The 26,035-nt window shown below is 46.8% G+C and overlaps 1 protein-coding gene across 3 annotated transcripts in view; it reads left to right on the top strand.

Moving 5' to 3' along the window:
- The window catches only part of FIO1 (methyltransferase), a 91,095-nt gene extending 67,946 nt beyond the window's left edge, over window positions 1–23,149 (top strand). For all 3 annotated transcript variants that reach the window (XM_087392572.1, XM_087392571.1, XM_087392573.1), the window contains 7 exons: window positions 3,876–4,482; window positions 4,582–4,792; window positions 21,846–21,953; window positions 22,078–22,209; window positions 22,309–22,378; window positions 22,562–22,779; window positions 22,993–23,149. In XM_087392572.1, coding sequence (XP_087248698.1) covers window positions 3,876–4,482; window positions 4,582–4,792; window positions 21,846–21,953; window positions 22,078–22,209; window positions 22,309–22,378; window positions 22,562–22,641 — 1,208 coding nt within the window. In that variant the 3' untranslated portion in view covers window positions 22,642–22,779; window positions 22,993–23,149. The remainder of the gene's footprint in view (window positions 1–3,875; window positions 4,483–4,581; window positions 4,793–21,845; window positions 21,954–22,077; window positions 22,210–22,308; window positions 22,379–22,561; window positions 22,780–22,992) is intronic.
- Window positions 23,150–26,035: the final 2,886 nt, after the last annotated feature.

Here is a 26,035-nt window from a genome sequence, read left to right as displayed (position 1 = left end):
CCCCAAGTGTACTCCCAAAAAACTGAGCCAAACAATGGCTGTCTGCAAAATGTGCCTGCCAAAGATCACCTACAGATGAAGGAAACCTGCACAATAAACTCTGTACGAAATCCGTACACCTGCAGTACAACTGTACGGAAGTACAGCACAGACAGGTACGGCTGGATGGCGAGTATGTACGGATCTGCAGGTACGGATATGTACGGCTGCTTGCGTTGCTGTATGGAAGACCGTACCAGTACGGTAATGTACGACGAAATGCGTGTACGGACAAGCAGTTACCCGGGATGTACGGCGAAGTACAGGCGTACGGTGTCGAGATTGCAGGTACGGAAGCAGGTACACGCAAGAGCGGTATGGCGAACTCAGACTGTACGGCGATGATGGTGCAGTACGTGCTGTACGGCGCTGCACTGGCACTGATGCAGGACGGTACGGCAGGTACGAATGGCGATGACGCAGGTATGTAGGGTACGGATTCCGTACAGTCGTACGGACTGTACGGACATTCGTTTTTCTTGCTTCGAGTTGTACGGATGGGGTGTAGCAGCAGGAGCGGTAGTAGGAGCGTGGGCTGTAGGCTGGAGCTGAACGAGGAAGGAGTAGGGAGCAGGATCAGCCTGCTCTGATACCAAATGTGAGAGTTTGGAGAGAGAGAGAGAGCAAGAGAGAGTGAGCTTGAGAGCTGAAAGCTTTAGAGCTGAGTTGCAATAGAAGAGTGTAAAGAGTACAACTGAAAGAGTGAGAGATAAGGTTTTGTCCTAGTGACAAAACCTTAGTAGTCACTAACCATAGTTAGTAAACTAACTGCGGTTAGGGGAAAAAACCTCTTAAAGAGGGAAAAGTGTCCCTAACTAGCTTATTAAATTACATTGGTCATTGGTGAATTATATCTATAATTCTAACACAATTGTGGGATGAAGAATGCGGGCCAAAGGCTGCCCTTTTATAGGCTATTAGGTCATGTGTGCCGACCTGGTCAACATCGACCGTTGATCATGGTCGGCTGGTTAACACCGACTGTTGACCAAGTAGGCCAAAAGGGCAACATCGATAAAAAGTCAACGCATTGACTTTTGGCAAAAAAGTCAAGTCTATGTTTTTTGGACCTGCGATGATGTGGCATTGACTATCTGTTGACTGTGTCGATTGTTGGCTGCGCAAGGATGCTTGCATGGCTATATGGATGCCTGCTTGGCAGCTGACCTTGTTGTTTGCATTGGCACTAGCTAGCATGGCCACGAGCTTGTGGATGCCGGTGACAAAAGTCCACCTCATGCATTAGCTCCCAACATCCTATCACTGGATGTGACTATCATGGATAGTGGAGATCCATCACCATTCTGTAGATGGTGTAGACAAGACCGTTCTACAAACGGTAAAAGTAAACCATGTTGAACATGGTAAAGTCCAAACATAGTTTTTTTCATACGTTTCCATACATACATGCATATGGGCATAGAAGTATGGAATTAGTATGCAAATATGCCAATCAAATATTGACTGCCACAGAGTCTAACTATAGTACTACAGAGCGAGAAGCTTTGGGCATGGTATCAGTGTGCAAAAACTAAGGCATTATTTACTCGGCAACCACTTTGTTTTTTATGTTGATCATTGGGAATTGCATTATCTCATCAACAAAACTTCATATGTTGGACACTTATTTTACAGGAGTTCAATTTTAAGATTATTCATAAGGTCGGGAAAACTCATGTAGAAGCTGAATGTTTGTCTAGACTACCTGCCTTGGAAGATACTCAAGGGTCACTACTAAACTTGTAGATGCCGGGCTCTTGGTAGTTGATTATTGTTAGCATGAATATGCCAAGTTGATGGATTATTTATCTAAAGGTACATCTCCAGACAATATGTCCCATGATAAGTGTAGGCAATAAGCCTTGAAGGCTTGGAAATTCACATTAATTAGTGGACACCTTTATCGCCAATGTTCAGATGGTGTTCTTCTTTGATGGATTTTGCCACACAAGTGAATGATAATTGTGCAAGAAGCTCACTCATGTCCATCAAGTGGACATAATAACGGTGCCAATAAACAACTTTTAGAGTTTCAAAAAGCAACAATGGTATAATCTCAAAGAGCTTTATAATGGTGCCAATAAACACCTTGCAATAGTTACAAAGGTTTTTTAAGCACACACCTTCAAATGATGCATCTTAATGGAGGGGAAAGAGAGGGAAATGACTTAGTCACCTTCTTCCTTTCTTCTTCCTTTCTTGTTTTCTTTCTCTTTTGTTTATTTGACGTATTTTAGTAAGCATTCGGTTTGCCCAAGAGACTCCGCGTGTCTTTAGAAACCCAGTATAGCAGCTTATGCTTGGGCACTAATGACGACATAAGTGTTGCTTTGCTTGCTAAGTATGTCTTCCTTTTGTTTTTCAAAAAGTTTTTGTTACCTCTTTTTCCTTCTCTTTCATGTTCTCTTTTATTTTCTTTGTAGTTTTTTGGACTTTAGAATAACAAAAAATCTAAATTTGTATGATTGCATATATTCTAGTCTTACAAAGGTGTATTCTATTCTAGATGGTATTTTGTTAACCTTAGCGCTAGGGCCTTTCACCGTAGGCTAATGGATATGTCCTCAAGGTCTCCCCTAACCATAGGGCTAACTACTTGCAACCCATGGTTTGCTAGGGATCTAACAGTAAAGTTCAACAGCTATTGGTTTATTCCTCCAATTCAAAGGCTGCAAAAATGAACCCCCCAGGTGGCTCTTTGGTAGTTTCTTCTTGCTCTTTCTTCTCTAACAAGATATCCTTGTAATGTAATTCCATTGGCCGAGGCATCAAAACTCAGCCGAAAACTCACTTTAGAGATGAAAATAAAGAATTGCAACTAAAGAATTTGTTGAGACCGTCAAAATCGATCACTGATCTCCCTTGTGGATGGCTGAAGGGAAAGAGAGGATCAAGAGAATGCTGCGTGCGGGAAGTAGTGGAAGTGGGATGATTGGGGAAAAATTTGATGAGGAAGAGGAGAGAAGGGGATCTGGGGAGGAACAAGAAGGGAGTCTTGCTTGGGGGGGCCAAGGGGTGCAAGGGGAACCCAAGCAGGTCGTAGGCTAGTAGGATCTCCACAGGTTGTGTTGTTGCAGCCATCTCAGCCACCTATCAGCTGTGGTGTGGCTCGATTGGTCCCTGTCCTAGACGATCAAGGTTGTGTTGATGCAGCCATCTCACCCACCTATTGCTTGTGGTGGCTCCATTGGTCCCCCACCTAGACAATCCACCACCCGAATGGCTCCAAACTCCAAATCTCAGCCCACAATTTCTGACAATTGTGCCCCAAAACTCTGCTGGCTGCTCTTAGGTGGAGTCAAGGTCTAGTAATTCTGTGTATGAGGTCAGACTCTCTACCCAAGGTGTCCCATAGAAGCAAAAGAGGATCCCAGTACACCTGCACATGATGAGCTAAATATTAATGCGCGCAAGAGTCCAAGTTGAATTTGTGAAATGACAGAATAGTAGGGATTGGATACATAACCAAAACATCTAGCACACTAGCCCGTCGCAGATTGGCTACAAATAATACTAAAATGGTTTGTAAACATGTTTAGCATATCCATATCTAGATTCTAAACAACCTTTATCGCTCTGAAAAGCTACAAACAGGTCCCTTGTGCACCTGGACTGAGCTAATTTTTGCAAGAGACCAGTACACACTAGTGAAATCACCAAATAGAAATAGAAGGACATGAGTGCATAAACGAATTATCTAGTACACTAGCCTTGTGTTGAGGCTGAAAGATTCTTTGTGATTCACATCTTTGGCTCTGTTCCGCAGAGAGAGAGAGAGAGAGAGAGAGAGAGTCCATTTCTGGTGGTCTCAAGTTTTTTTGCCAACTATGTGACAGACTTTACAGATACTGCTCTTGAATGGGCTCAGAGAAACGTTCGACAAAACGTACATCTGTCTGATTTGATTAGCATTAGGAGCATAGAAGGTTATGAATGTGACCATGGTCACGAAGCCATGATACCTATGGGAATTGCTGGATGTGGCCAGATAAGTGCGTGCGACATCCCAAATGTGGCTGCATCTGTTCATACAGCCACTGAAGGCAATGTGTCGCAAATTGAGGAATCATGCAGCCTTGAATTTCAGGTGTCCAATGATATATCAGTCGTCCCACAAGCATACCAGGAAACCAACAATTCCAAAGAACCTCACGAGGGTCAAGGTCCCCGGGTTATGGCTCATGAATCTCAGATGGATTTTTCTGCAATGGGTTTTTGTTCTAATTATAAAGGACCTCCTGTTCTTGTGGGTGTTGTCCGTGATGGGGAGCGGTTTGATTTTTGCATGTGTAATCCTCCATTTTTTGAAAGTATCGAAGAAGCAGGTGCAAATCCTTACACAGCCTGTGGTGGAACAATCGAGGAAATGGTTTGTCCTGGAGGTGAAGAAGGATTCATAACTAGAATAATTGAGGATAGTACGCAGCTGAAGGAAAAAATTCAGTAAGATTGTCGATCCTTTTTGCAAATGTGAATTTGTAGATAATATAAAGCTTGTTTCCTGGTGCAGTTTTGGTTTGACCGAAAGTTTTCATGTGGCAGCTGGTTTACTACCATGGTAGGGAGAAAAGTTAATCTTAAGTCCTTGATTCCTAGACTTCGAAATTTAAAAGTGAAAATGCTACGCACAACAGAGTTCGTTCAGGGTAGGACTTCTCGGTGGGGTCTTGCATGGTCCTTTAGCCCACCCCAAAACAGCTCGGCTCCTCTACGTATCATATCAGAAACAAGTTGCTCATCGTTTTTTCTGGAGGTAAGTAGAAGCAGCTATTAATAATTTTGTTTCCTCTATAGCATGCCTCAATCGTTAGAGAGCAAGGTAAGAAATTCTCTTTTGTTCTCTGGGAATTGTATGCAATGGTGATTGGTTAAGATGATTGGATACTGACTTTCCCTTTTTGGTATGTGTGATTGCTAAGCATTTGTGAGAGCTCTTGTTGACATGCCTTTTGACATCTTTCTTTTAAGCCAACCTTCATTTTACAAGGTCATTGGTTTTTTCCCCTTTCAAAATCTCTTGGCGGGTGTTGCAAAGTGCAAAATTATTCAAATTGAGAAGCTTAAAAGAAATCTCTGGCTCTTGCCATGTTTCTTTTTTGTCACGATCTGTGACATATTCCTTTCTCTATACCTTAGACTTATGGATGGTTTAATGAATGGACACTTGTGGAAGGGTATGCCCTTTTGACAGGACACTTCCTATGAGGCACAACCCTTCACAAAAGACATTCTATTGAAGAGACACTACCATTGTAATGTACCCTCTCATCAAGAGTCACACCCTTCACAAGGGGTACACACCTCTTCATGCACATACACTTTGGAGTACACACCTTTTCATGCGTGACTCTTCACTCTCTATATAAGAGAGGCCCAACTGTATGGATAACACACTATAAACACTCAAGCAGTACAAATATTCCTTGTTCTCTGCTATTTCAGTCTCCTTTCTGTTCCTTAGCACATTTCTAAATATAGTAAATCTAGGATTTCTTACAGTGGTATCGGAGCAAATTTCGCTCCTGTCTGTAGGAAATGCCCCCCACCTTCTAGCACCTATTTGATACCTCTCTTTCCGCTAGAAGGATATCCACGCACATTGTGCATGGAAGAGATGGAGAGAATGAGTGTAAAAATTTTTAGCGCCAACCCTACCTAAAGTCATCAGTGGCCTCTCCATCTCCCTCACATCATGAGTTGATGTGGATGGACATGACAAAAACCGTGTCTTTTGATGTGCTTGGGTTGTCCCAAAACCAAGGGACGCACCTTTTCACCATCGGACACACCTTTTGATGATTGATGAGTTTTTGACTCCTCACCCAAGGGACACACCCCATCGTGGAAAAAAGGACGCATCTTTTTGTGTGGGGACACCCCTTTTTAAAATAGGGTTGCACCCCTTCATGAAAAGGTACACCTATTCCAAGGGTCATACCCCACCAAGCACCAACCTACAAAAGGATACCTAGAGGGCCTAAAAAGGGCAACCAGTCCTATACCCAAGGCCTAACCCTAGACTACCCAAGGGTTCTCTAAACCCACGTTTACATTTTTTGGCAACTACCAACCAGCAAGGAAAAAGGGCGAAATTCAATCGTGATTTCACGTCTGCCTATTGCGCTTTAAAATGGCCGTACGTGATTTTTGCCTTCTCGTTTACAAACAGGCGGCACTTTCGTTCAGGCTTCCATCGGGCATACGCTAGATCGTTCTGCTGCAGCCAGCTCTTGTTGGTTCATCGCCATGATTACCTGTGACCAGCAGCCCTTGCTGCCCTTTTGATCTCGAATCAAACTAGCCTGGCCTTTGCTGCTCATCACGCCACCTTTTAGCCTGTGAACAGCGGCTCTTTGCTGCCCTCTATTTCCGTCTAGCTAGGCCCGGTCCTGTTTCTAGTATCCCATAGGTTTCAACATAGGCCTCCTTCGCTAGGCTACGAACTTCCACGCAGGAAAAGTGCGCCAGATCTTATGCAATCTGTAATACGCCTCTGCCAACGCCCCATCTGCCTCAAAAGTCTCGCCAGGTACCTGTTGCTTGTTCACACATCCACGTGGACTTGCAAAGACAGCAACATGGACCTCCGGACAGAGATCTGCAGGCCTTTTCTACGCAACTAATTGGCAGATCTAATCCATGCCAGGTGGATTCTTTCCATTCTATTTCTAAGGATTCTCTTTCATATTGTTATTTGCTGCTCATTATCAAATTACAACAAATGAAAGCCACCTCCTTAAAGCATGGAAACCCCTGGTAATGCCCCAGTCCCTTCAAGGACACCTCAGGCATCATCTATCACACAATATCGTGTTCAGATTGCACAACCAGCCCATTTCGGAGCTTTTGTATCGTGGGTCTTCTGTGTCACGTGCCCTTCCAGTGACTTGGATCACATCCTATATCTTTTGCGTGAGGCACCTCAATTACATTACTTCCTCAGCACAATCCAGGTTGTGTTTCATGAGACACGTAGATACCTAGAACCCGATATTCCTCACGAGTTTGCTGTCCATCTTTGGAGAGACTCTTACGCCTCAGCTTCAGAATCTCCAGGGTACTCTCCACCTCCTTCAGCTCCCAGATTTCCTCCTGCACAGGTTTTACCTTCCCCAAGACAATATTTACAGGATTTCCTCCATTCCCGACAGCAGCTCCTTATCCCTTCTCAGATCCGTGGACTCTGCAACCTACCCCTGTACTCTCATGAGCAGTAACACCCACTTCGGCATCACCAGTGTTTCCTCAGACAGGACCTCCTTTACCAGATTTCCACGGGTGGTTCCATCCTGCCTCGCCTGCCCCCTCCAACATGAGCAACCTCAGGGAGTGGCTCGGATCTTCTTCCAAGAATGGTACAAACTAGAGTGCAAGTTCGTGCTCTTCTCATAGGGACCTCAGATATGTCGCAACGCTTGCATGCAGCCTCTCCGGAGATAAGCGACTCAAGTCTAAAAAAGACCCCTGAAGTCAACTTACTTCAACTTCAAATTGCTCAGCTTCAGGACAACATCTCCGACTTGGTCCAGGAAGTCCAACAACTCCAGGATTCTCACAGTACCACACATACAGAGGATGACGTGACGCCACCGGACGACTATGTGGACTCGTTCCCACCAGAGGTAGAAAACACTGAACTTCGTGTCCTCTACCACTTACTCCAAGCTTCCAAAACTAAAAGACTTGACATTAAACTTCCAGAAGCCTACATTGGTCAACGAAATCGCCGAACAGTTGACCAATGGCTCGCAAAACTGCGCATGTACTTTGATACTGTTGACCTCACTGAAGGCAAAAAGATTTCCTTGGCAGCCTCCCTCCTCAAGGATACAGCTTTCCTATGGTGGCAACGATGCTTAAAGGACGGCAAAAGTGTGTTAACATGGGAACGTTTTGAACACGTGCTCCGTAAGCAGTTCATACTTGCCAATGCGGACTTCCAAGCACGTTCGAAACTCCGACAGTTGGAGCAAACGGGCTCCCTGTCTGCCTACATCTCTCAGTTCACCACATTGGTGCTGGAGATCGATGGTTTAATTGATGATGATTGCCTTCATGCTTTCATCTCAAGCCTAAATCCCTCGTTACACATTGATGTCCTCAAAGCAAACATCACCACCATAGCTGGCGCTATTGCTTACACAAAGCGCGTTACCGATTTCCAAAACATAGGGAAGCAGAGTTCTAATAGAACACAGAACTCTACTATGGCCAAAGGTGCTCGCCCTCAAGATAACCCTAAGTTCAAAAAAAACTCGGGTAATCAAGGTCAACGACAGTCTCAAGATTCCCACAAGTCTCAGAAATCATATGCTGGATCCCAACAGAAGCACTCCTCCAATGATCGCGCCTCTTCCTCTTCACATAGTCATGACCGCCATCATCAACATAAAGGTGCGGCCACTTACAAGAAGAATAACTCCAGCACAAAAGGACTTTGTACCATCTGTACGGGCGACCATAGATGGTTCAATTGTCCCAAGCGACCAAAGCAAAATTCCAATATGGAACCTAGCACTTCCCAAAGAGAAAATGCTACCCCAGTACAAGACAAGAAAGGCAAAGCTGTTCGAATGGCAAATACCATCCACATGAGCCTTGCCAGCAACCCTGAACCTTCCTTGGCCACTCAACTACTTTGTGTCCAAGGATCGATTCATGGAACAACGTTCACTATCCTCATCGACGTGCCTCCCATTATGGGGGGGGAACCGGTGCTCTCGCTCCTGGCCGGACACTAAGACCTACACCCACACCCCAAGAGAAATGGGGGACAAAGCCAAGAAAGACGACAATAACAACAATAAAAAAAAGCAAACGACACAACTGAAATTGGAGGATGTGAACACACGTTACAACCGAAGTGGATTCGGGGTAGACAGCAAGGCAAAGGTAGGACCCGCCTTAGCTTCTTCAGCCTCTATCTCTACCTCAACCTCAACTCCCGCTACAGTGTCAGTTTCGTTTTCAGCTCCAACCTCAGCTCCCTCTATCTCTATCTCTACTTCGACTTCAGCCCCCGCTTCAGGCCCAGCTCTAGTTCCAATCTCAGCTCCCTCTACATCTATGATCAGTGACATACTCATGCCCATGGCGCCGGTTGTTGTTCCCTTCCCCTCTTCTCCTATTACAGCTCTCGCACAGCTTATGACCCCTACTTTGGAGGTGTCATACACTGTGCCGCATTATGCTTCACTCTCCTCTCCCCCTCTCAGTCAGCCCACCCTCCCACACCCCGTTGGGACTGCCTCATCCATTCCACTGTCATCTTTGTTCCTCGCTCAGTCACCGTCCAGTTTTCGGACTCAGTCTCACTCTTTCATGCCACAGTCACCACAGTTTCAGCATGGACATGGGTGGGCTGATACACCAGAGGCTCATGAGACCTTGCTTACGGAGATATATAGTTTTCGTGAGCGTGAGATGGAGCTGACTCACTTCGCACGGGAGCAGGTCTGCTTCAACCAGGAGCAGAGCCGCATCATACAGGAACAGGCTAGGGCCATTCGGGAGCAGGCGGGTCTTATTCAGGGACTTAGATAGGATATCGTGCACCTCACTATCTCAGGGAGTATCTCGGTGGTCAAGGCACAGATTGCGAGCATGCAATCTGCTATTGAGGAGACTTCCAGATGGGTTGATGTGGCCAAACGGGAACTCACAAGGGTAACCGTTTCGGCTACCCTCATGGAGCAGCAGCAGAGAGCCAGTAAGGCTCTCAACATCAGAGTACGCGGGATCCCATGCACTGAGGCTACACCGATGGTAGATGCGATTATGTTTGTGGCCGCTACCCTGGGTGTGGCTGAGCACATGATAGAGAGGGCATGGCGGGTGGGGAGAGATCCCAACCGAGAGCAACCCCTGATCATACGGTTTTATGACACTCAGGCATGACTTTTAGCTCTACGACGCAGGTCAGTCCTTCGAGATCAGCCCAGCGATCTCTATGGATGAGGACCTCACACCTCTACAGGTTGAGGAGAGGCGCTCTTTGCTGCAGCAGCAGGATCAGGCTCGGAAGGAGGGAAAGTGGGCAGTGGTACGAGAGGGACGACTTCTTACAGGCCCCCGTAGGGCACCTGTCCCCTTCCCTACATAGGGAAGCGGGGTCTGAGACTCAGATATCCGAGACCATGTCCTGCACCATTTGGAACTGTAATGGTACCTTATGGTCAGAACCAGGAAACTTATCGGAATCCTATACAGGCCACGACATAGTCTTCTATACAGAGACATCAGAGTCCAAAGCGCCCTCTTCCAATAGTCAGCGGATATACATGGGAGTCTGCTTATAGAGATGAGACGAGGGGTACATGGGATTAACCTCCTAGCCCCGATCTTAGCAAAGCTTTTTAATGAAGCGGTTTGTTTGGGATTTCCACACACTTGGACCATTAACACTATCTCACCCATCCACAAGGCAGGGGATCCCATGAGCCGGGAGAACTACAGGACCATTATGATTGGACATGTCATACTCTGAGGTTAGCAGGCTTGCAGAGTGTCGAGGACTTAGAGCAGCAGGACAGGTCGGATTTCGGTGTGATCATGGAACCATGGACCACATTCTCACGCTCAGATGTATCATCGAGGAGGCGAGGTCATGGAAGCAGAGGGTTTATTGTTGCTTTGTGGATTTTCGCAAGGCATTTGACACGGTCCCGAGAGCTCGTCTCATATGGCGCCTATAGGACTTGGGTTACGACCACGAGATCATTTGCACTGTCATGGCACTTTACGAGGGAGTTTCTTGGGCAGGATCCGGGTGGACAAACGAGATCATGAGTACCATCGGGGTTAAACAAGGGTGTCCTTTGTCGCCTACCTTGTTTGGCCTCTACATTGACGAGCTTGAGATGGTGATGCAGACACATGGGTGTAGGTCGCTCTCTTGCGGGCACGTTGATCCAGATTTTGCTCTATGCAGATGACGTGGCTCTCTTGTCTTCCTCAGCAAAGGGGCTTCAGAGACACCTAGACGCACTACAGTCCTTTTGTGAGTCTCATGATTTGAAGGTCAACCTGGGTAAAACCAAGGTCATGATCTTTAATACATCTCGAGCCATCATGCGTCAGGAGCAGTTCACATTTGCGGGGTCATCTGTTGAGATAGTTTCATCATACACGTATCTTGGGGTTATCATCTCCGGACCGAGCTTCACTATGAGACCCGCGATGCAGGCACGCTTGAGTAGAGGGTATGCCTCATTGGCCAGACTAGAGAGGCAATGCTTCTGCTCGCACTTTCAGGATCCATGCACCAAGGGGTTGCTTTTTGACTCCTTGGCTCGCCCAGCGGCGATGTACGACAGCCCTTGTTGGGGGTCAGACTTGTCGGATACAGAGTGGGTCCGTGTGGAGCGGCTACAGGTTCTCATGTTATCACGGATGATTCGTGGTAAGTCATCCGTTTCTCACCAGATCATTCAGGCTGAGTTTGGGTCACCCCCTTTACAGCTAGATGCTGCATTTCAGGTCATCACATATCTGTACCGAGTTAGGGAATATGGGGATTATACCTCGGGGCGTAGCAGGCTACCACGGATAGCTCTATCCTCTTCTATGGCACTTGCAGCAGGAGGAGATTAGAGATGCTGGTATGCACATACAGAGAGATGGTTTGAGCGACTGTGGCTCCACATGGATAGACTACCTCCCTTCTAGTATAGCATGGATGCTCCATTTTCTCCCCTCTTATCACACAAGGTTAACGAGGTTATCCGTGAGGGTCTACTACAGCTACACACTTTTCGAACCTGGTTGGGACCGAGTGAACTCCTAGTGAAGCTTAGCTTCTATAGAGATCACTTCTTACATATCACAGCGGAGGGTTTCGTTGACCCACCAGGATACATATAGATTCACCTACCCCACTCACTGAGCATCTCTCTTGGGCAGTTCTGGGTCTCTTCACACAAACTTCGCATCGAGAGCGGCAGAGCAGAGCGACTACCCAGGGAGCGATGCATATGCACACTGTGTGACATACAGGAGGTTGAGACAGAGGAGCATTTCATCTTCAAGTGTCCTATGTACTATGAGATCCGAGGACGTTTCCACTGCCTCTTCAGGGATAGTTATGGGATTTTAGCCCGTTTTCTCTCCTATCCAGACCAGTGGTGTTTGGCAGGTTTCATTCATGAGGCACTTAGACACCGCGAAAGGATACTCCGAGCACGGAGACAGGAGCAAACTTCTTTCTCGGTTGATCCCTCTCAGAGCTCTATCATGGAGTTCTTTCAGCTAGATCACATGGACCCCAACAAGACGAGGCCTCGACATGACCGTGACCTGGAGCCCATGACCCGAAAGCTCAGATAGAGGGTCGACACACAGATCACACTTGGAGACATCCCCTCCTTGTTTAGACTTGGAGCGCGACCAACGGGGGTCATAGTAGCCCTGGTTAAACGCAGGCCTGTGCATTTGGGAGTGGCTTGAGCAGAAACTATGCAGCAAAAGATGTCAAGGATAAGCTCACCGCGCACAAGTTCAAGGGTGACATAATGAGTTGGAAGAGTGGCTTATGAAGCTGGAAGATTACTTCCGCTTCTACCCCAAGTCTGAGGAGGATCGCATCATTTTTCCTAGCATGCATATGTAAGGTTATGCTCACACGTGGTGGCGGTATACAAGGGATTCACCTCAAAAGCCAACCACATGGAAGGGATTCAAAGAACTTATGGTCACTACCTTTGTATCCTTGCTCGTATTAGAGCAGTACTTGCTTGAGTTCTATGCATTTTCACAGAATGGAACGGTCCAGGAGTATCTCAGCGTTTTTGGAGGCTTCCTTTGTTTTTGCAGGACATATCTGAAAAGGGCAAATTGCTGCGCTTTATACACGGGCTGCACCGTCCTTTGGCTGCAGATGTGAGGGCACATAACCCTCAGACCATTGAGCGAGCTGTACAACTCGTAGAGGTCTTTGAGCCTAAGTATGCCAGCAGATTGAGATGCAATGGGTAGCACTCATGGGACTACGTATGATTCTGAAAAGAAGCCTAAATGGGCTGATTGGCATGATAAGAAATCTGCAGCAGCACCATTCCCTAGATTTCCTACTGTATTGGGCAGCAAGATGCCGTATGCCAACCCTACAGATATTCTGATGCCAAGCCAGGAGGCAAGATAAATGCTGGGAATTAAAGATCAGAGATCAAACAGCATACAAGGGCAATTATGGACAGCAGGAAGAAGGCAAATTTATGCTTCAAGTGTGGCAAGACTTGGACCCCTGAGCATCGAGATGTTTGCAAGATGCGCAACACTAGTGCAGCCAAACTTTGCATGATCATCGAGCTATCTGACGATGAGGAATTGGTAGATGCTGCAGCCTCCCTGGATGCCTCTCATGATGAGATGGAGGGAGTATATGAGCCAGAAGCAGCTCTCGACACTGGATCCATGAAGGGTGCAGAGTTTCCTTTTGATCCTGCTGGTGCTACTGAGTCTAACATGCATGCCAGTGACACATTTTACATTCAGCCCCCTCGTGGTAGACGACACTGTATGCCTAGAGCCTCTTTTGTGGAGCATCATGTTGCCATGCCATTCCATGCACGGGATGATGCAGATGGGAATGCTCCTGTGGCTCAGGAGGAGATTTATTGGGGCGCATAGCAACACTATATGCTATCTCCCCTGATGCATTGATGGGTACTAGGAGTGTTGAGACTATCAGATTAAAGGGTGAGATCAAGAGCTGGACTGTTCACATGCTAGGAGCAGTCATAGATTCATCAACACCAAGACCTTGTAGAAGGTGGGACTGATTGCTACAGAGGGAGACCAGTGGAAGTGGCCAATGGACAGCATATGATCAGTAGACTGTGTAGACAGGATGCGAGGATCAGGCTCTCTAATCACTATGATTTTACTGCAGATCTTTTTGCTCCGGACATGGGTCCGGTTGATGTTGTCTTGGGCTGCGACTGGATGACATCTCTGGGAAAATTCAGCATGGACTTGAATGCCTTAACACTCAGCTTTGCACACATGAGTCAGCAAGTGGTATTACAGGGCATGACAGCAGGTCATTTCAGCAAGATAGTTGGCCAAAGAGCTCAAGAACGGGAATGCCATCTATGCCTTGAATGTGTTTGTAGCTCAGAAGGGAAGCATTCCCCTTGTGGATGACTCGGATATGCAGAAATTGCTCTCTGAATTTGCTGATGTATTTGCAGGTATGCCATCCCAATTGCCTCCCAAAGAGGGACGTGGATAATACAATTGTTCGGGGGCCTGGTAGTAAGCTCATAATCAAAACCCCATACCATTTTTCTGAAGTTGAGTGGGAGGAAGTGGCAGTACAGGTGTAGGAATTTCTTGAGAAGAACTTCATCTCTCATAGCACGTCTCCTTTTGCCTCCCCAGTGCTTCTGGTGAAGAAGAAAGATGGATCGTATACCGCATGTGCATTGATTACAGGGATCTCAACAAGGCCACTATCAAGAATAGGTTTTCAATCCCCAGGATTGATGATCCATTGGACGAATTGAAGGGTGCTCAGTCCTTCACGAAGGTAGATTTGATGTCTGGCTGCCATCAAATCAGGGTGAAATAAGGAAATGAGCACAAGATGGCCTTCCACATAGAAGGGGGCTTGTATGAATTCATGGTGATGCCTTTTGGATTGACTAACGCATCGGTCACCTTCGAGGCGCTGATGAACAAGATATTGCAGCCACTTCTTTTCAGATTTGTGCTGGTTTTCTTTGATGATATCCGCATTTACAGCAAGGATAGACAGGAGCACATAAAGCATGTGAAGCAGGTGCTGGAAATTATGAGGATGCATCAGCTTTATGCAAAGGCTAGCATGTACTTGCATCTTCATAAGAACCGTTATGCCTCACTAAAAGGAAATACCAATACAAAGCTTGCTCATAGGTATTACGGTCCTTACAGATCATTTGCAAGGTTGGAGAGGTAGTGTATTAATTTGAGCTACCCAGTCCAAGATCCATGATGTTTTCCATGTATCCTTGCTGAAACCACATGGGACAGCACGTGCATGTCCTACCTGAGTTGCCACCTATGGATTAGGACATTCTTATCCTCTATGTTCCTGAGCGCGTTGTGGGTTTTAGAGATCAAGTACTTCGCAACAGTGTATACATTGAGTACCTCATAAGATGTAGAGGGCTTCCAGAGGAAGAACAGTCATGGCAGCAAGAGAGTATTGTCTAGGAGTACCCCTATCTTTTACCAAGATGGTCAACATCACTTGGATGTCGCAGCACCCTTGCATAGCAGCTAGTACATGTAATTTTGAGGGAAAATTTCTATGGAAAGGGATGGCTGTAATGAAGGGGGAAAAAGGGCCATGTTAATGGTCCTTTAGGTGGGAATTGGGGAGGGACTATATGAGTCCCACATCCACTCCTTAGTTTGTACTTTTTGATGTGACATCTAATCCTATCTACGCCCTCCTCCTTGCAGCCTAATCTCTCTCTCTCTCTCCGCTCTTGCTCCGCTCGCCCCTCTGCTCCTGCTAGTTGCTGCCCCGTTGCAGCTCCCGCCCCTCCGCTCCTGCTCGATGCTGCCCCGCTTGCGGCTCCCCGCTCTGCTGCCCCACAGGCAGCTCCTGCTCCTCGCTTCTCACAGCTCCTCCACCCGCGCAGCTCCTCCCCGCGTGCACAGCTCCCTCCCTGCCTACTCTTCGCCCTGCCCGCTCACCTCTCTGTCCTATCCCCCCCCTCCGCCCTACACCAGCTCCCCTCCGCCCCCCTCTCGCTAGGCCTCTCCCCCCTAGCCGCCCCCTCTCCAGCCCTCTCGCCAACCTCTCCGCTCTGCCCCTCTGCCCTCTCCCACTAGCCCCTCCGCTCCCTCTCTGCCCCCTCGCTAGCCTCTCCGCCCTGCCCGCTAGCCTCTCCGCCCCCTCCCGCTAGCCTCTCCGCCCTCTCGCTGCCCCTCCCAAGCTGCTCTTGTTTTGCCCCCTCCGCCTGCAGCTCCGCCTTCTTGCAACCCCTCCTTTTCCCGTTGCTGCCTCCCCCATAATGAAAGGCAAAGGGGGATGAGGATAGGGGACTAGATGGGAGACCCTTCGGTCCAAATTTACATATGCGAGGAGATGGGGAAGGGGAACGGTGACAAGGGGAAAACACAAAAGCAAATCAGCCTGGAGGACTTCAACAAACGCTGCAACCGGAGCGGTTTGACAGTGGACAGCACCGCAGCCCAGAAGAAAGGGGCCCTCCCGAAGCCCATGCCACTCACCACATCCTCGACCTCTATGGTTACCACCACTATTTCACGACCATCATCCGCTTCATCATCTACGTCACCTCTCTCCTCCCCCTCTCTTGCATCATCATCACAGGTCTCCTCTCCAGTAGCCCCACCACTAATCCAACCGGCCACGGCTCCACAGTACTTTTCCCTCGTATCCCCTCTACCCCTTAGTCGGCCACCCTTCATCACCTCGTCCGGCCTCGCTACTCCTACATACCACTCCCCCGCCCAGATCACGTTGTCCCCACGCTCAGTACAACCTCAGCAGCCCACCTTCATTCCAACCCCTCTGGAGATCCAGCTCCCACCTGGACCAGGATATCTTAGGCCCCCACCAGATGCTTGGGACTCCCTATTCGCTGAGATACATAGCATCCGGGCCCGTCAGGTAGAGCTGACACATTACACTCAGGAGTAGGGCCGATACACCCAGGAGCAAGTCGGCATTATACACGAGTAGGGCACCCTTATCCAGGGGCTCAGACACGACATCACACAACTTCGAGAGGAGCTCAGAACCTTGAGAGCAGTGCCTGGAGGGACCCCAGTCACAGAGATGGAGGCACAGATAGCCACGATACAGTCGGCTACAGTAGAGACAACTAGGTGGGTGGACGTAGCGAAACAGGAGCCTGCAAAGGCAACCGTTTCAACTGCCATACAGGAGCAGCAGCAGAGGTCTTCGAAGGCCCTTAACATCCGGATACGAGAGATCATGCGAGACAACACCAGCACAACTACGATGCCCATGGAGGAGACGATCACCTTTGTGACCACCACCATGGGGGTCTCCGACCATGGCATAGAGGGAGCATAGCGTGTTGGGAGAGACCCCAACCGAGAGCAGTCCTAGTCATTCGATTCACATGCTCGACTAGCGACACTTCGACATCGAGCCGCTCCGAGAGCATCCGAGCCTGTCCATGGATGAGGATTTGACACGACTACAGATTGAGGAGCGACGAGTTCTTCTCCAACAGCGGGATGTTGCCCGCAAGGAGGAAAAATGGACCGTGGTCCGAGATGGTAGGTTGTTGATCGGCACCCGTCGGGCTCCCACTCGGGCTCCCACCCGTACCCCCTAGGGGGACATGGCCTATGAGACTCAGGTTCCTGAGACCCTAGCTTACACCATTTGGAACTGTAATGGTATCTTATGGTCAGACCCAGGGAACTTCTCGGAATCTTACACAGGACGAGACATAGTCTTTTACACAGAGACACACCAGAGCCCAGAGCGTCCACTACTGATAGTCAGTGGCTACACATGGGAGTCAGCCTTTAGGGATGAGACGAGTGATATAGGAGGAGTTCGAGGATCAGGCGGGGTCGCAGTATTGTACAGGTCCTCCCTTGCTGGAGCCATCTCCATTGAGAGGAAGGACGCACACTCCCGATTCATGTGGATTCGGATTCGATGCACATCCACTTGTGACCTTTTCATAGCAATATGCTACTTCCCGCCAGACACATCCCACTTCGCCAGAGTGGCACGAGAGGAGGCTGAGACATCGCCATATGCACCCTTACGTCAGGATATCCTAGCAAAGCTATTCAATGATGCTGTTTGCCTTGGCTTCCCCCGCACTTGGACACTCAACACCATCACCCCCATCCACAAGGCAGGGGATCCCATGGACTCGAGTAACTACAGGACTATCATGATTGGACATGTGATGTCCAAGATCTATGCAGCAGTATTGGATGCGTCGGTCAGCTTGTTCGCAGAGATGAGAGGGCTCAGAGCAGAGGGTCAGGTTGGTTTCAGGCGAGACCATGGGACTATGGATCACATACTCACACTCAGGAGTGTCATTGAGGAGGCCAGATCACAGAAGGAGAGGGTATATTATTGCTTTGTGGATTTTCACAAAGCCTTTGACACAGTACCTCGAGCTCTCGTCTCATCACACGCCTATAGACACTGGGATTTGATCAGGAGATCATTTGGGCAGTCATGGCACTCTATGAGAGAGTTTCAGGCCGAGTTCGGACAAGCGTAAGTTGGACAGATGAGATCTTGAGTACTATAGGGGTCAAACAGAGTTGTCCCTTATCACCAACCCTGTTTGGTCTCTACATTGATGAGCTTGAGACTTTCATGGGGGCTTCCGAAGGGACCGGTTGCTCACTTGCCGGGATCATCATCAGGATTCTTCTTTATGTAGATGACGTGGCACTCTTGTTGTCCATACCCGAGGGGCTTCAGCGACACCTGGATGCGCTGCTGGCTTTTTGTTTATCCCATGATCTGGAGGTCAACCTTGGCAAGACCAAGGTCATGATCTTTAACACCTCTCGAGCAAACATGCAACGGAAGCAGTTTACTTTCGATGGGTCACCAGTTGAGATCGTATCCTCATACACTTACTTGGGGGTCATCTTCTCCGGCCCGATCTTCACGATGAGACCAGCGATGCAGGCCAGACTGAGTAGGGGATACGCCTCACTGGCTCGGCTAGGGAGACAGTGCTTCCACTCCCACTTTCAGGACCCTCTGACCAAGGCTCTTCTCTTCGACTTCTTGGTCCGACCAGTCGGTATGTATGGCAGCCCTTGTTGGGGACCTGACATGTCAGAGATAGAGTGGACACAGGTGGATCGCTTGCAGATCCTCATGCTCTCACGGGTGATCCGGGGGCAACCATCTGTACCACATCCCATTATTCAGGCCGAGTTTGGTGCTTCTTCACTCCAACTAGATGCAGCCTTTCAGACCATCACATATCTACACCGGGTTAGATCATATGGGGACTACACATTAGGGAGACAAAGGTTTCCATGGTTGGCTCTCGATTCCTCCATGAGGTTGGCAGCAGAGGAGGACGAGCGATGTCGGTATGCACGGACTCACAGATGGTTTGTGAGACTAGGGTTTCACATCGAAAGGATACCTCCTTTTTAGTACAGTTTAGATGCCCCTCCGGTACTCCCATCCACCATCCCGATCGGGCCACACACCAACCAGGTCATTCGAGAGGATCTCCTGCAGCTACACACCTTTAGGACTTGGTTGGAGCCGAGGGAGCTTCCAGTGAAGCTGAGTTTCTATAGAGATTATTGTCTTCGTATTTCGGAGAAGGGATTCATCACACCACCGGGGTACACCGAGCTTCATATGCCTCACTCACTACGGATCTCCATCGGACAGTTTTGGGTATCATCACACCGCCTCCGTATAGAGAGCGGCAGAGCAGAGGGGATCCCTAGGGAGCATCGCATATGCATATTGTGCGACTGTCAGGAGGTTGAATTGGAGGAGCATTTTATCTTCAGGTGCCCAATGTACTACGAGATCCGAGGTCGCTACCACTGTCTCTTCAGAGACGGCAGCTCCGAGCTCTGTTTCAAATTCCTCGCCTACCGAGATCAGAGATGCCTCACGGCCTTCATTCACGAGGGGGTCCGACACAGAGAGTACTTACTCAGGCGGTGGGGCTTGGCCATACCATCAGACACCTCTCAGAGCAGGATCACAAAGTTCTTCCCATCGAGTGACATTGATAATCCAGTCTCTAGCCGCACACGTGACAGAGACCCCGATCCGACGACCGCAGCACGACACACGAGACATCGAGGGGACACACAGATCACTCTGGGGGACCTCCTGTCGTTGTTTAGATCCGAGATATGTGCCAAGGGAGTCACGGTGGCTTTGGTCTTGCGTCGACCTCCTCCAGGAGATCGAGACGCACGGGACCTCTTGACGGACGCCAGCATCCCATCACCGGCTATGCACTAGCCAGGGTGACATGACATACGGAGGATTCCGTTCCGCTCCAGTCTTTTTTCTTCTCATTGTCATACCCAGATGTATTTGATTATGTATGATCAGACTCAGGATTCAGCATAGGTGATGATGCTTGTTTTAGTAGCTCTACCCTTACTGTGATTTGTATCAGGTTTTCTTTCAGTCTCATAGACCCATTGGTCTTCCGAAGACTCTAATAAAATTTCTTTTTTTCTTTTCTCTCTCTCTCTCTCTCTCTCTCTTCACACCTCTTCCCCTCTCTTTCTCCTACCCCTTCTCCTTCCTTCTCCTCCTCATTCCCTCTCCTTTCCGCTCTTCTATCGTCTTCCTCTAATCAGCCCCTACCCACTTTTCCATCCCCCCCCTGCGCTCTCTCTCTTTTTGTCCCTCCTCTCTCTTCCTTCTCTTCCTCTTTTATTGGGGAAAAAAATAATTTAAAAAGTTGGCGTACTCTACGTATCTAAATTTTTTAAATGTATGGCGTACTGTAGCACTTCTCGTGCCATACATACGTTACCTGACGTACAGTTCCACCTTGGGTTTGAGTTTGGTTGGCCTTCTCACATAACCTATTATTGTCTTGTCTCGTATCTCTTTTGACTCTTTCATGCTCACAGGCCCGCACTGAAGGTTACTGTAAACGTACTCTTTAATAATTGTTGGGTGGATATGCATTCTATACATTTGATTGGTCCTATGTTTGGGCACTTGGGTGGGGTGTGGTCTTTACGTTTCTCATATAAAGATACGTTTGAACTTGTGAGACACTAATACCGTAACCACTGTAAGTGGGATCCACCCTCAAATGCTAGATCCTAGCCAACTAGTACCAGTGTGGTCTTTACGTTTCTCATACAGAGATATGTTTGAACTTGTGAGACACTAATACCGTAACCACTTTAAGTGGAATCCACCCTCAAATGCTAGATCCTAGCCAACTAGTACCTAACCGAACAATAGAAAAAGATACACATTCTTTTGGCAAACATCCTAATTTATGTTTCTCATACATAGATACGTTTGAACTTGTGAGACACTAATACTGTAACCACTTTAAGTGGGATCCACCCTCAAATGCTAGATCCTAGCCACCTAGTACCGAACTGAACAATAGAAAAACATACGCATGCTTTTGGCAAACATCCTAACTTAATGAACTTGAAATTTTAGAAAATAAAGATGTGCAATAAATGAATTACCAAGTGAGTGGATGTGTTTTGTGAAGAGAAGTGACATGACGGGAGTAGAGGTACGGCTTGAGGACATGAAGAATGCAGCGAGCGTAGTTGTGACACCGGGAAATCTTATTGCAGTTAGGGATTTGGTACTGTATGAGATCTAAATCCTTGATACAGTTAACAAAAATCGACATATATAATGTGCAATTGTACATCCTTTCTGCAATTGCAATTAAATGTCTTATTTGATCTCATCAGCACGGAATTGTAAACAATAAACTTACCTGAAGTGTAATTGGTGCTCATTCTCTGTGTTCTGTTTAGCATATACTTTTCTTGGATTTTCCCTTGAATGCGTTTGAGTCTGAACATTTGGCTCAAGTGTAACAATGCTGAAAAATATTTACTGCTCCATAGGCTGTGCCCATATCTGAATCCTGCTCATTTCTTGCTTTCATGTAATTGTCTGAACACTGCTGATTTCTTGCACGGATTCAAGTATGAATTTATTTTTTTCTGGGCAAAAAAAGAAAGAAAGAAATTATTGTTTTTCATGTCACATTATCCAAGAAAGCTATTTCCTGATTTGAAGCAGAAGGCATGGAGTGTCTGATTTGCTTTTTCAATGCATCATGCAGGGGCTTCCTCGGAATTGTAGAGCATATGATATACTTCAGGCATTGGAACAGCACATGAAAAAATCTGGGGCAGCCTGTAGAATTGACTTGCCAACTTTTGCAGTTATGGTAAAGTACCCACAAAAACAAAGCACTTGCATTTGTGAGATATGTGTTGCATGAGAGTGGCCAGAAGCATCTTGATGGGATTAGACATGGAACCAATGGTCAAGATTTTCCTCATTTGTTGCAGGGTAGCTTACCAGATCAGCGAGTGGATTTATCCACTCCATTGGGCCCTTCGCAAAAGCGACTACGAGGAGATCCTGAAATAGATGAAAGTCCCTTGTTGTCCAGTGCAAGGGATCGGCAGTTCAGTGTATCTGTAAGATACATGAGGCCTAATCCTTGCCATGCTGTTAGTATATATGGACAGAGTTAAGTATTTCATGTGTAATTTTATTTCCTTGTGCTTCTGTGTCAGGTCTTTGAGCAAGCACCAGGGGCGCTTTTGGTGAAAGGATCGTTACTGGATGCTAAAAGCAGCCTCGCAGGTGCGTACAATTACTTTTTTGTATTGACAGTTGCATGCATGTGTTTGTGCATATGGTTTGCCATCATAGAACTAGATCCTGATTATCTACTGCCCCCTCATCGTGTTATCACTAAACTGCTAATAAATTCTAGTTGTATCTGAGCTTTTGATTGTATACAAGGACATTACCATGTGATTGCAGGCATCTTTTCTACCATGTTGTGCTCTGCTGAGGAAAATTTGAAGCAACGTTTTGGAACGAAAGTACAGCAAAAAACGTGACCCAATTATCTGGCTTTCTTGCTCAAATCCTTAAATGAGTTACAATTGCCTGGCCTATTCACTACTTCAGATGGCAACATTGATAGAGCTGACACTGTTCACATTGTATTTTTAGCTTTGGTCAGATTTCCTAATCTGGTAAGTCATTGTGTAACTTCCTTGAGTAGATAGGGTTGTTGCTTTAGACGAGTTCCTCACTGTTTTCAGGGTAAAAGATGTTCCATTTCAGCATACATATAAAATACTATGTTAATAAAATGTGATTTTCCTACTTTTTGCAGTCTTGAAATAGTATATCTCCTTACACTCTCTGATCTACATTAAAGTAGAACTCTTCTGTTTTTTGTCCAGGTCCAACACATTCAACCCCTTTGTGTCCTGGTTATCATTTTAGAGAAATGAGAGTGCCAGTGCAAGGTGGCTTTTTAAGGACATTCACTCAAGCCGAGATTAATGTAACTCACATCAAAAGGTGTAAAAGAACGAGGGTAACCTTGTAAAAATTTTGTGTAAGCAAAGGTTAAAATTTAATTGTAATGGATTGTGCACATTTCCGTCTCCTCTTGCTTGCATTCTTGTTCAACTTGCTACTTACTACAGCATGTGGACCAAGAACGCATGATGAGTCACAATAGTTTGGGCTGTGCATTTCAAGTGCACCTGGTTTGCGTTCCCAAGTTCATAAATAAGCCAATATACATGTTAAAGATGTTGTAAATATATTTAAACAAACAGCAGCAAACATTCATTGAACGAAACTTCACAAAGTTTTGTTATTTGCCGGGTTTTTTTGAGTGTTAACAGGGTTTGGGGCAAGGCAGTGTGAACAGGTGCTCATTTGTGTTGCCTTTTGAATCATGATAACTTTCACGATGAACAAATGAAATTTAGAAGGGTTCCTACAAATAGCAATATATATCTTATTACTTTCCGATTTCCTAAAATTTAATACTTCACAAATCTAGATTGATAGCTATTGGGAAGATCCTCTAAAACATCATATGCGTGAACCTCATTGGGCAAGTAGTGCTAAAATCACCTTGCTCTTCTTGTAAGAAATTCATATACAGAAATAGAGAGTCCAAGTTGGCATCATGGCTTCATGAATGCTTGTAGGCACTATATCTTGGATTGAGAGAGAGAGAGGAGGATTAAGCTAAAGAAAGCAATAAGGGAAATAATAAAAAACTGATCAGCTAAAAAAGTTAAAGAGACTCTTTGGGTCATGTTCATGTTAGCCCGATCGTTGCATTCAAGGCAATGCAGTTTTCTTCACGGGCATAGCATTCATGAAGCAATTCTTAATTTGCTTCTCTCCATTGACTTCGTTGTCACACAAAGTCAAAAACTTGTACTGCTCAATATGGATTTGGAGAAGACATATGACCGAGTAAGTTGGGACTTTTTCCTCAAAGTCATGCATGAACTGGGTTTTGGATAGGGATTTTGTTGAATGGTCTCGGTGCTATTGTCGAATGCCACAACGACTCTCTTAATGGCTACTTATACAATAGTTCTCTCTTCGCCATTTAGTGCGAAAGGGGTGCCCATTGGCCCCACTCTTGTTCGCGATTGTGAGTGAGCCACTTCTTCGACAACTTGATGCTCGTGTCTGCTGGACCGCTGCGAGGTCTAAAACTCTCGGATATTCAAATTTTCTACTCAAATTTTTTGCAGATGACAACTCCAACATATTGGTTGCGAATAAGGAGGACGTTGCAAAGCTAATGGATATTTCTTCGTCCTTTGTAGCAGTTTCAGATGCAAAAATCTCCAACTCAAAGGCTACAATCTTGTGACAAGCGTGGGAAGTAGCTCGGCTCTCGCGCTATGGCTTCTTGCAAATCACCGCTGGCTCAAATTTTCATTACTTGGGATGCCCATTAGCCTTTGGTGTGTCTATGAAGCAAAGGAATGAATGGAGTCTTTGAAGGGTGGCAACCAAGCTCCACAAATGGAGAGAGAAGCAACTCTCTCTACTTGGGCGGATAGCTATTCTCAAACATAATCTTGCTCCTTGCATGGTACGTCTCTACAATCTTGCCATTTTCCCAAGAGCGTTTCTCATCTCTTGATCAATTAGCAAAAGATTTCTTGTGGGCTGATAACTGGCACTGCTTCTCGTGGGATATTTCCTCCTCTCCTAAATCGTTGGGTGGACTGGGACTCGAAGATTTAAGGCAAAGGGTGATCGCTCCAACCTTTGGTGATCTTGGCCAGGTATTGGATCGAGCATGTGGGTGTCCTGGGGATTAATAGACGGAGAGCATGGTGGCAGGAACTTCTCTTGTCACAGTTCCCAATTAAATTCACGGAGTTTGATCTTCTCACGGTTGATTGGCATATGGGAAGAAGAGCCCTGATCAATGTTAGTGGCTTGCGTTTTAGGCCTCAATATTTGAATGAGTCGATGGCCTTTCAATCAGGTAGCTCTTATTCAAATTAGCCCGAATTTGGCTAGATAATTAATAATTGAGGCATCTTGGGCTACTCTATGGAACGTAAGGCGGCATCAGAGTTGGCAAAAATCAATCGTCTTTTAGATCGTGAATAAAGGTTTATACAATCTACTTCTATCTTGGCCTACTGGCCAAATGCGTTGCAGGGGTGGGATACTACTCAACCGCCTCATGATTCAAGATTTTCCATTCCCATGCGTCACCACAATGACCCACCCACAAGTCCCAGCTACATCATGGCAACAACATGCACTGAATGATTGGCAAGAAATATCGGCAATGAGCTTTGTTGGATGGCTAGCTATTCCATAAACTCAAATAAATTTGATTTTGTTGTAGCTGCTCATTCGAAAGCGCTCTATGAAAGAGTCAACAGACGGAAAGATATATATCTCCATTGTGTCCTTTCTGTAATATCCACATTTGGAGGATCACTTCCACCTGTTCTAGAATTGCTTACCAGTTCATGCTTTATGGTGATTGGTTCGTTGTTGGATGGGTAGGGCACAACACCCAAGTGGAAGATAGTTTTATTGGGTGATACACGTGACCTTAATGAACTATAGTACAAAGTTTGGTTATTGTGTTATAAGTTTCATTGGTCGATCGACAATGACATCTCTTCTCAATCTTATCTCAATATCCATAAAGGAGGAGTTTACCTAACTAGCCAACGTGGCGTGATTTAGAGGTTCAGGAAGAGGCAAAGGGAGCTTTGTGGGAGGTTCGGGGAGGTAGGTTGCAGGCCACAGAGGGCCAGAGCACCGATGTGGCGCGAGTCCCGATGGCATGCGTGGGTCTCGAAGACAGAGATGGCGCATGAGACACATGGCACAACTTGGTTCCATGGCACGACAATGATGACACGTGGGACGGCACATCGGCATGTGGGACGGCACATCGGCATGTGGGACGGCACGGTCATAGTGGTATGA

The sequence above is a fragment of the Dipteris shenzhenensis genome, chromosome 21 (genome assembly GCF_047967505.1).
Source record: "Dipteris shenzhenensis isolate YYH24624 ecotype China chromosome 21, Dip_SZ_1.0, whole genome shotgun sequence".
Classification (NCBI taxonomy): Eukaryota; Viridiplantae; Streptophyta; class Polypodiopsida; order Gleicheniales; family Dipteridaceae; genus Dipteris; species Dipteris shenzhenensis.
Note: the sequence above shows the minus strand (reverse complement) of the source record. Positions and strands in the feature narration are given on the sequence as shown.